Here is a 12,487-nt window from a genome sequence, read left to right on the forward strand (position 1 = left end):
ACCTCGTGTATCACTGACTTTAAAGTGTACTTCGTGTCTTACTGACTATTAAGTGTTTTTTGCGTCAAACTGACTATAAAATGTACTTCGTGTCTTACTGACTATAAGGTGTACCCCGTGTCTTACTGACTAAAGTGTACTTCGTGTCTCACTGACTAAAGTGTACATCGTATCTCACTGACTAAAGTGTACTTTGTGTCTCACTGACTATAAAGTGTACTTCGTGTCTTACTGACTATAAAGTGTATTTCTTGTCATGCTGACTATAAAGTGTACTTCGTGTCTCACTGATTATAAAGTGTATTTCTTGTCATGCTGACTATAAAGTGAACTTCGTGTCATACTGACTACCAGGTGTACTTAGTGGCTTAATGACTACAATTTGTGTTACGTATCTTACTGACTACGAAGTGTATTTGGACTTTCGACATATACAGATACATACTCATATCGGTGAGTAGACAGAAAAAAATACATTGATAAAGACAGCCGATATATACACTTATCACTTACTATATATGATGCAACTGTAGAATTTTATTTTTCGTTTTGTTAATTGTGTGGAGTTCCCGGAGCAAGATATCTGTTCAGGATTCTCAGATGACAAATGGGACAGCTCCAAATTCCTGATCGTACATAATCTAAAAAATAATCAAGCGGATATATTCTATAAAGTTCTTTGGTGTGTGCAGGGACATCAAGAAGAGTGTATTAACCTACCTAAATAACGTATAAAAAGATATGTCAGTGTACAGCCAGTCGACAATTAGGAGCAATGCTAATAGGTCAACAGTTTTGTGATTTTTTACCTGGCGATGTAAACATCTCCGGATCTAAAATGTCCACTACAAATGGAAAGTACTCTATGCCGATATATGATGGAGACATGCTACCAACGTTTACAACCCTGTTACCAACTGCGGATAAACACATGGGTGCCATACGGGACATTGAATCAAATGACACCGATGTTTTGATATGTACCTTTCCTAAAACAGGTAAGAAGCGTGGATTTGATCTCAGGTTTATGTTCATTAGCTCTAACTTGACACAATAATATCGTTCTAAGTTTAATCCAGGATGGAATTCTAGAATCTCGCATCAATACTTTAAACAGTTATTATCGTTAATATGATACGACAATCGCGGTTAATTTATCTAAAGGTAGTTTATACGGCGTCAAGATGGAAATATACAAGTCCTGACTTTGTTTAAAATATTTATATTTCTCTGTTGCGGTAATCGAATTATCCTTAATCTACTCTGTCAGCAATTTGCATATTTCATCGAAACTAAAGCAATCCAGGAAAAATTCGTTTCTTGTTATTCGACGCGCGGCGCTAGTACTAAACCGTTTTACACATGTGATCTGACAAAGTATTCATGGTTCCGTTTTGGGACGTCTCAGCTCGGCTTTTATTGACAGTTTATATAAACAACTTAAATGATGCTAGGATTCAACTTCGACATCGATACAATCAGTAATGAAGTATCTTTTTGTTTCGGATGTACACAGGCGTAGTGACAAACACGATGAGTGAAACATCAATATATGGATCCTATTCTTCTTAAGTTTTGCAAATAGTTGGAGCCACATGTTGGTTGGGAAAGATCTGAAAGGAAAATTATTGTAATTATTATAAGTCTGGAGGCTATGGTATAACTGTCACAGCAAACCAATATGAAAAAGTACCAATATGTTATATTGTAAGTACTGTAAATAAAACCCATATGGCTTAATTGAAAAAGTATTGCCTGAAGGTAGTTCATATTCATTTATTGCAACTCATTATATTAATAGGTACAAACTGGACCTATGAGATCGTTTCTATGCTGCTTCAAGGTCATTCATCATACCTCAAGGATCTTAAAACTATAGCATGCTTGAAATCATAGACCTTACAAACTTGACCAACATGGCGTCACCACGAGTACTTAATACTCATATCCCATTCCGATTTCTGCCCAAGCAACACTTAACCAAGGGATGCAAGATAGTCCACGTCCTCAGGAATCCAAAAGACACACTGGTATCGTGGTATAACCACTGTAAATTAGACTCCCGTCTTCGTCACCCAAGTACAGCTGACGAAGGAGAGTTTCCGGGGACGTGGGAAAATTTCCTAAAGGACCAGATAGAAAACAAACACAGTATGTTTACACATGTTGTCAGCATTCAATACAATATAATATATAATATGGCATAGTATGTTTAGAAATGATGCGAGCATACTATACAATATAATACAGAATATAACACAGTATATTAAGACATGTTCCAAACGTTCACTATTGACGACCAACTAATATGACTGAAAAATGTTGGTTGTACAATGATATGAGACGTGACTACTAACTATAGCACTACATTATCGACAATTACTATCATACCATACGTATGAAAACTATCTACAATTTATTTACAATAATAGTAATTATGTTCAATTGTCTACTATTTAATTTATATCATGCTTGATATATGAAATTATCTACTATTTAATTCATATCATGCTTGATATATGAAACTATCAAATATTTCATTAATATCATACTAAATATATGAAATTATCTACTATTTAATTTATATCATGCTTGATATATGAAATTATCTGCTATCAAATAATATCATACTAGATATAAGAAAGTTTCATATCATGCTTAATATATGAAATTATCAACTATTTAATTAATATCATACTAAATATATGAAATTATCTACTATTTAATTCATATCATTCTTAATATATGAAATTATCTACGATTTAATTAATATTATACTAAATATAAGAAATCATCTACTATTTAATTCATATCAAGCTTGATATATGAAATTATCTACTATTTAAATAAGATCCTACTTAATATATGAAATTATCTACAATCTAATTAGTATCATACTATATACAGCCTTATACGTTATACATTGTAGATATGTACGATGGGTTCATCAAATACGAGAAGGATTGGGAGGTCGCCAAACTTACCAAAGCTGTAACTAACGTACACACCATGTTCTATGAGGATCTTCGGAAGGTACATGTGATTATCATTACATTGGTTATGTTTTGAAAAACATAAAAGGGAAGTAAAAATTATCTACAGAATGCAATAGTTTGAATTGGGTATATCAAAATACTATAATGATAGACTATATTAACATTTGAACATATACATACGTAATTTACAGGATCCAGTGGCTGAAATCAAACGTCTAGCTGGATATTTAGAAGTGCCTGCTTACGAGGAACTTGTGATGGATATTGCAGATAAGTGTTCGTTCAAAAACTTACAAAATGCTGCCATATCGATCAAAACTGGGAATATCCCGGTTACGGAAGGAGGAATCAAGTTCTTATTTAGGAAAGGTAGATAAAATACACGATACCAAACCTACATATCCGTATAACAAGGTATATATAATAAATGGCACAAAATCTACATATCTGTGTAGTAAGGTAGATGTAGTTCATGGTACCAAACCTAAATTTCTGTGGAATAAGACCTCCACATTATGCTACACATTCTTTCTGCTCTACGTTTTATGTCCTTTCCTCAATCATTCGTGATTAACAAGCATATGATGTAATACAATTCTGTGTTTCACTTAGTAAAATCTTTGAAATGAACCGGTATGGATTTTTCTTATGCCACAGAGTCTCACATCAAAGTTATAGCTATTCTCTAATTTGTTTCTCAAAACAAGAAGTATGTCTGTGGAATTACAAGATAGTAGTTTTCTAAATAATGCTTGGTTTCCTCTATTTGAGGACATCAGCCGACAGACTGATATGGCATTCTGAGTGTTAAAATATGTTAGATATTGATTTATTATTAACCTGATTCCGTAGCAGATTTTATCGGGAATCATGTGAACGTCATTTCAGGTGCAAAATTCAATTAGATGTTGTCAATAATTATCTTGTTTGTATCACAATTATCGTCTCTTACAAATAGTATTTTATTTACAGGCATGGTCGGTGACTGGAAAAACTGGTTCACAGTTGCTCAAAACGAACAGTTTGACGAATTTCTAAACAGAGAGCTAAAGGGATCGTCACTTAAATTTAAATATGAAATATGATATTCAGTGATGTTGTCATAGGAACAACTTGTTCACATATACGTGTTTGGAAGAGTTCTATATCACTGTCAAGTATAGATGAATATCAAATCATTAATATATGAACTATTATGTTATCGAGTCATTTCAAATTTAGCATTCAATTAAGATGACAATTCGATTATTCCAATTGATATTACTCTAATGAAGAAGGAGAAGTGGGTTTCATTATCAAATGATACATATCCGTTATAACAGAAAAAAATTGTGTACAAATCTCAATGAAACATTCATTGCCTCGTGAAATTTACAAAATTAGTGTGACATAATTTCATATCTTAGGGAAGAGCACTGCTATACCAATAATCGTTTATATCACACATGGTGGCTAAACCGTAAGGAATTATTAAACTAGTTTAGTGATTTCAAATAGCACAAAAAGATAAAGGCTTGTTGCATTTGAAATTATTTAACTTATTTTATAAATTACATATGACATAGTTACGAGTAAAACTCTGGTTAATAAATAAACTGACGTGAAAAAATGAAAGTGCATATTTTTAAATCTCAAATTCGTCTCGAACGGTGCAATTTTCTCTATATGGTTTTTCATTGGGTAGGTCAGTCAGCAATCGGCTTTGACGTCATAAGTTCGACATTAATGTGGCATCATGAATTGTGAATTGGCGGAACGAAATGGCTGTCTCGTTTTGATTATTCTTATATTATTATTTGATTATATCTTGACTTTCAAACTTCTAAAACTCGTTCAATAGAATAACTGTAAATATCACACGAAAACAATGTCATGTTGAGCCATATTGTCTTTATCACACTCGTGTAACATACAATCTGTAACTTATCAATGGTAAGATAGGCTGATGCCGTGTGAATTGTATTCCTACGCTTGAATGACTCGTAAAGAATGTGTTTGGCACCAATGTTAACAGTAGCGTGTGTGATTGCTTGTGACCGCTGGCTTTCTAATACATTGTAAGACTTGATTTTTATTTCTTCCAGCTAAAATTCACTTTTGCCTATGTGCAAAGGATTTACGTGGAAAACTAAGATAAGAAATGAAAATGAAAACATATTTAATATCCTAATTCGAAGAAACAAAACACAATTAACATAACATAAAACATAACATTACATAACATAACATAACAAACCAACATAACCTAACATAACCTTACAATAATCTAACATAACATAACCAAAGCTAACATAACAATGACATAACATAACGTACATTTTGATAACATAGTTTAACATTAACTTAACCTAACCTAACAATAAATTAACCAAACATACCAAAGATAACATAACATACCATAACATGTTAATCTTGCACTTGATTCTTAGTAGAGAGGTTAAAGGTAAATAGAGGTTACACAACGAGTGAAAGCGAGTGTCTTTTGCAACTTTTAAAATATAACTTAAGAGTGTGAGAATTCCATATCCAACAATCAAGAGCCGTGTGACCTGTTTCTACCACAATAATATCGGCTTGAATCAAAGGGAAACATGACCAAGTATAATTTCGCGTATGCAAATAAAGTGTACCGGTGACGTCCGGGACCCGGTGATGTGACGTCATTCGATTATTGATGACGTCAATAACAATTGCAGCTTAGGTCAACGTTCGAAATTTTGACCAATCAAAAGACCGGAAGGTCATATACTACTAGTGGTAACGTATATAGCATATATGTATCCAACAGTCGACACAATTATATAATGGTTGAGAGTGGAATAACAGCGTATTGTGGTAGAAAACAAATTAGTTGACATGGTTGATATACAAGGATGATAAGAGCATTGGTTATAATGAAATTTGAATATCTTCGGCGATTATAACATATCAAGTTATCAGGAAAGTTAACGAATGTTTATTAGATGACAGTGTAAAACATCGCCTCATGTTCGGCTCAAAGTTTTTTTTACAGATAGGACATTTACAAAAATGGGCCCTTCAGCTCAAACTTTTTCTATGGTAGCAATTTTGAATTTGGGTGAAATCTGCAGTAAAAATTCTAAGAAATCTTAAATTTTCACAAATTAATTATTTTGACCTGAACTTTTATCCTAATTGATATAAACAGGAGCAAGTTTCAAAAGTCTATTTTGCAATTGGGTGGTTGTTATCAATACACATTTATTACTTATATATTTCACTTACTATATATACAGTCACTGTGTATGTCAATCATGGTGTAAAGTACAACTCGCTCCTGGAGCATTATATCAGTGAAGGATACTCGTAAAAAAAAAGTTGTTGGCCACTTTATTACATCATCTGTCACTTGGGTCAAATTCCTGTTTGTACATGTACATCGTCAAGATATGGAACAAATAAACATAGTCAATACGTTGTTTAGTATGTGCGGGCACATCCAGAACAGTTGTTTAACTTACACGAAACCCTTAAGAAACACACGTCATCTAACGTAGATAAAGGTAGTTCAGATGTTCCGATTTTTATACTGACTAGATAACATTACATACGTTAATATGGCTGGTACATCTGGGAAAAGTCCTATGCCAGTATATGATGGATGTATGCTGCCATTGTTTCCAACCATGGTACCAAATGCTGACAGACATATGGTTGCCATACGAGACATGGAATCAGAAGATACTGACATTCTGATCTGCAATTTTCCCAAAACAGGTAAGAGGCCTAGACATTACGTGACGAATTCTTCATGTTCATGCCCCGACGTGCTGTTTTGCGTCATACTCCCAGTATTAGTTTATTCCGTAATATCTCGCATACATACACGAAACGTCAATTTTGTGATGATGATATATGGAAGGTAAAATGGTATTAAATGTATAGCAAAGATTGTTTACGAGCCATTTAGTTTGAAAGTTTTCCCGTCTCACTTAAAATATTCAAAATACTTTTAAAGTGTCACCGACTGTTCCATTAATTTTGCATCTTTTCGTTTACAGCAATCAAAAGTTTCAAAAATGATTCTGTTGTTTATTTTTTTTTATTCCAAATCACCCTTAAATAAATGTATGGATTGAACGGATCTTTCTTTACCTTTTCATTGCGGCTATGGATAATATTATTCATAGCCGCAATGGAAAAGAAACATGAAATCCATTTAATCCCTACATATTGCCCAATAGTGTATTCATGTAGAGTATACATTGTTGCACGTTTTGTAACTTGTACTAATTCCGGAGACTTCACACTGTTTACACGTCCGGCTTTGTGACACGAAGCTTAATTTTGTCTTTTCAGTGTTTTGTTAACTTTTTCTGTTTGAAGTGATCAGATATGATAAACCAATATCAATAAATAGAGGAATGAATGCAGTTTTACAAAAAACGGAATGATGGGCATAAAATTTCAACTTTCACTTTGTCACTGCATTTGTGATCCCAGCTTGGATCGGCTGCCAAGGCAACGATTAGGACGGTGGATTTACTACAGTGAAAACTCTTCAAACGTATATCATTTGGAAATTATATGTAAATAAATTAATTGATAACGATACATTGCATTCGTTTATCAAGATGTTTTCGTTTTTGTATGCTGACTTCGATATTTAAAACACTAAAGAGTTCAATCACCGAAGCATGAACATTAACACTTGCTTTATAAATGATACTAGCACACTCGACAGCCAAAAATGAACACATATGAAACAGATAAAAGCGTGAAGGTATTTGTACGTGAACAACGAAAAGTGCTGTACATTCTGATGAAAATGTCAACCATGTTAAAATCATTTTTTAAAAAAATCAATAAATTAGCGTTTTTTTTCAATAAATGCAAGTTTTTAACGCCGTTGAATAACTACGTAAATATTTAAGCATTGAGCTGTTACCAAATCGTAGTATACAGTCGATATGAATACAATTTGGGTGACAGATAAATATTTCATGTCGCCCTAACGGGCGACATTCTATTTATCTGTCACCCAAATTGTATTCATATCGACTGTATACTACGTAAATGTTCAATGCTTATATTTACATTCATATTTTTTTTATTAACTGTAGCTTAAGACGCGTTTAAATTTGCCGCTTCCCCTATCACTGACGTCATCAGGTGCAAATACCGGAACAGCTGAAACTTCCAGAAGGATTGATATAGTCCCTCATGTCGTAATTAATAGCAAATACATGGTTTTGCACAAATTTAGCTTTATTTTCTATTTCATAAACGTTTGTAGATATCGTCAAATTATTCACAATTGCATAATTTCTGATTGTTTAAAATCAAAGCCGTTTTTCGGCGCAATGCTATACGGTTAACATTTAGAAGTAATGCGGTATTGCACAGGACATATCTAAATGATTCTAAATGAAAGTCGTCTTGACAGTAGGTGAAAACGATTCCAAAGATATTTCGTTCGAAACAGATTCAAGTCTAACCAGTCGCATCTTAGCAGACGACTTTCAACTTCACACGGGCTCGATTTTGTAAGGTAGGCCTTTAACATCAGTGAATAACCAAAAAACTAAAATCCAATATACAATACACAACCGGAAACCATGTCGATGCTCCCGATTTTTCACAAAATTTTTATTATTATTTTTTTTTTTATAAATACTGGACTGTCTTTTAATGTTGTCGCGTCTTACATTTCTGAAAATTCGGAAACGAGCCCCTGTGAGTGTGACGACATTGACATTTTGATAATTCTTAGATCAAGAACGGCGCTTTAGTTATTTTGTGTTGGCTACATTTTGTTTTAATTATAAAATATTACTCTCATAACTTGTGAAGTTGCTTTATTTTTCGTGTTGTGGATTATAAATGCTAGCATTCGAAATATCTCCAGGCCGAAAGTAACTGGCGGCCATTGTTTTGACCAGCAACACCCGGGGCTGTATTCCTACTCTGACCGAATCACTGTAAATTGTAGTATACAGTCTCATGAATACAATTTGGTTTATACTAACGACATATAGGCAAATGCAACACAGAATGTAAATATACGAAGAATGTACAACACCTTTCTCCAGTTTCTAAGTACGATGAACAAGAGTATCACGTTTATTTATATGAAAAACATATGTGAATGAGGTGCTCTGGCCATATTTACCGACCAAGTGTTAATGTACTCTTTCGTATTGGTCACATGACCACGCGAGAATACGAGAAGCGAAAAATAACCCAAAACGTCCAGGACCTTGGACATCGAATATTGAAATCTGGTTCTTAAAAACAAACAGAATCGAAAAGGAAATTAATAAAGAATGCATTTATTTTAAAACATAATGCTTTTAGTTCTGTTCAGTTATGAAATCAACATTAAACCACATGCGTAAACAGAAATGATTAATTTGGCGAAAAAAATAATCAAAGATATATATATATTTTTTTTAATTTTTAATTTTTAAGACATTTTTAATATATAAATACATGAATAATCACACACACACACATACATACATCGATTCCAATCGGTATGTTTTTCACACTATCATTTTCACCATCATCACAAACTGTCTTTCATCATCATCATCATCATCATCATCATTATCATCATCATAATCATCATCAAACTCTCATCATCATATCATCATTACATTATCAAACTAATCATAACCATTATCTTATCGTCAAACTAATCTTCATAGCATCATCATCATCATCACAATCAACATTATAATCACAATATCACAATCATCTCATTATCATAGTACATGTATCTTCATCAACATCATATTCTCATCATCATACTAATCATCACAATCTTATCATCATAATCTTTTCATAATATCATCATCATTTTCATCATCATCATGGTCATCATCATTCAAATCATCATAATTATCATCATTATAATCATCATCATCATGGTCATCATCATAATTATCATCATCATAATTATCATCATAGTAATCATCATCATGCAATCATCAAAATCTCATCATAATCTCATCATTTTTTCATCATCATCGTCTTCAACAAAACATCACAATCATCATCACATTATCAAACTAATCGTCATAGTATCTTCATCATCGTCCATGAACCATCATCATCATCATCATCATCAATAATCACAATCATCATATCATTTTCAACAAACATTTTCATCAAACAACCATCATCATCATCATACTCAGCAATAACAGTCATATATATCATCATCCATCAACAGATCATCATCTTCATCATACATACTCATAATCATGAATATAATGACAAACATATATACAGAACATACACACATCCTCATACACCGACACAGAATATACAAACACACACAAACATATTCAGTTTCCTGGTAGCCTGATCAATCATGTCAAGGGCTAAGTATCTGTGTTGGTCATATCAACTCTTTCCACATCAACAGAGTCATTGACATGATTGACCAGGCTCCACACTGATTCAGTCGATTACATCTATCATATCCTCTCACAAAAAAAGGTAAATAAAAATAAAAAAGCAAAACAACATACTGTACATCACATTCAAAACAATCTCATTCACGTACACATATGAGAGAGAGAGAGAGAGAGAGAGAGAGAGAGAGAGAGAGAGAGAGAGAGAGAGAGAGAGAGAGAAAGAGCTGGGCTAGTCAATACAATGTTAGGAATAGAGTGAGCAAAGTATCTTTATTAAGGGTTCTAGACAGAAAAAGAAAGAAACAAAAATAACACATGATGGAGATACAAGAAAGAGAAACTTTTATCAGTAATTAAATGGAATAATTAGATTTAGGGTATATGAAATAATTAACTAGCTGCAATTTCTAAAAGTGGTTTCCATTTTCTCCATTCATTGTCCAATATTGCTTTTGCCTGCTCTCCTTTACTATTAGCTATATATTTCTGTAATATGTAATAATCTTTCAAATAATTAATCAGAGCATCTGGACTTAAAGTTTTATGTAAACATCTTGTCCTATATATATAAAATTTAATGATAATTAATACTTCATTATCAAGTGCGTTACCTATGGCAGACTCATTATTTATAAATAAGCCAAAAATGAAAGTTTTTTTATTAAATGAGAACGGAATAAAAAATGCATCTAACAGAGTTTCGATACTTTGTAAAAAACTCTGCACCTCTCGATATTCCCACATGATATGTAGTATTGTTTCTCGTTCTTGATTGCAGAGTGTACAAAATGGGTTGTTCACTAGCCCTACTTTAAACATTAAGGAATTTGTAGTTAAAATATGGTGGACTAATCTGTACTGAAACCATTGCAGTTTTGTATTCTTTGTCGCCCTGAAAATATTTTTATAAATCACTCCCCAGTTTAAATCATTTAATTCCATTATGGCTTCCCATTTGTTCCTACCAGTCGAAGCAATATTATTTTTCACCATAAGATTATATATATCTTTTGTTCCTTTTGTATTCTTTATGAAACAATCAATATTACTTGGAATTATCGGATAAAGCAATTTATAATTTTCAAAATCAACCCTTGCTAAGTATGTTTTAATAGCAGATATTACACCTTGATATTGGAGAAAGTGTGTATTTATTTGATAAATTTGAATAAATTCTTGGAGTGTGTAGAAAGTATAGGTATTATTATCTTTAACAAGATCATCTACTATTGTTACCCCTTTATTATACCAGGTCTTGAAAAAAATACTTCTTTTTCCAATGGTTAAGTCTTTATTATACCATAATGGGGTTTTCCAGATATTTTTCTTCTTAATTTGTTTTACCCTATCACATTCATCAAATCTTATCCAAGCTCGAAAGACATCCTTCCAAAAACTATTTTTACATTTCTTTAGACACTCCCGAATATATTCATTACCACAGGTGGATAGCATATGTAGATCAATAATAGTTTTTAAAATGACTTGCCATTTACCTGACTTCTGAAATAGCCTTCTTACCCATCCTAGCTTCAAAGAATCAATAAAAAGTCTAATATCTACCATTTTGAGTCCTCCATCACAGTAATCCTGTATTAATACATCCCTTTTTATTTTGTCTGTTTTACTATTCCACAAAAAATTAAAAAGTATCTGACTAAGATTATTCAAAAAGTGATTGTCTGGATTTGGCAATGACATAAATAAATGATTCAATTGAGATAACAACAGAGTTTTGATGAGATGAATTCTACCTATTGGAGTAAGTAATCTCCTACTCCATATCTTAATAATAGATTTAAGTTTGATCAACTTTTTGTCAAAGTTTAATTTGGGAATTTCATGAAGATTAACACTAAATTCTATGCCAAGAAGGGTAAATTTTGCCATTCCCCATTTTAATTTTAACTCTGGCAGAAAAGTATCTTCACTATATATTTTACTCCCTATCCAAATCACCTGTGTTTTGTCTATATTCAATTTCAAACCAGAGATTTTTGCAAAGGTATTCAATTCAAAAATGGACTCCCTTAAAGAATTTTCTGAACCATCTAATATCAGAGAGGTATCATCAGCATACTGTGAGATTAGGATTGGAGTGTTACT

The 12,487-nt window shown here is 32.5% G+C and overlaps 1 protein-coding gene across 2 annotated transcripts; it reads left to right on the forward strand.

The window, feature by feature from the left end:
* The first annotated feature begins 258 nt into the window (after positions 1 to 258).
* Positions 259 to 4,186, forward strand: LOC117336809 (sulfotransferase 1C3-like). Of its 2 annotated transcripts, XM_033897462.1 has the most exons (5): positions 259 to 998; positions 1,802 to 2,151; positions 2,930 to 3,033; positions 3,188 to 3,365; positions 3,969 to 4,186. In XM_033897462.1, the coding sequence occupies exons 2-5, from the start codon at positions 1,881 to 1,883 to the stop codon at positions 4,079 to 4,081; spliced, it is 666 nt and encodes a 221-aa protein (XP_033753353.1). In that variant the 5' UTR covers positions 259 to 998; positions 1,802 to 1,880; the 3' UTR covers positions 4,082 to 4,186. The 2 variants fall into 2 exon arrangements, with proteins under 2 accessions (XP_033753353.1, XP_033753352.1); XM_033897461.1 differs by having other exon boundaries at positions 259 to 2,151.
* The last annotated feature ends 8,301 nt before the right edge of the window (positions 4,187 to 12,487 follow it).

The sequence above is a fragment of the Pecten maximus genome, chromosome 10 (genome assembly GCF_902652985.1).
Source record: "Pecten maximus chromosome 10, xPecMax1.1, whole genome shotgun sequence".
Classification (NCBI taxonomy): Eukaryota; Metazoa; Mollusca; class Bivalvia; order Pectinida; family Pectinidae; genus Pecten; species Pecten maximus.

Bases quoted from the DNA above. Each gene is read 5' to 3' on its own strand.
- LOC117336809 (XM_033897461.1), top strand. From the start codon at position 1,881: ATGCTTGAAATCATAGACCTTACAAACTTGACCAACATGGCGTCACCA. The intron at 3,034-3,187 runs GTACATGTGATT...CGTAATTTACAG, and splicing joins TCTATGAGGATCTTCGGAAG to GATCCAGTGGCTGAAATCAA. The intron at 3,366-3,968 runs GTAGATAAAATA...TTTTATTTACAG, and splicing joins CAAGTTCTTATTTAGGAAAG to GCATGGTCGGTGACTGGAAA.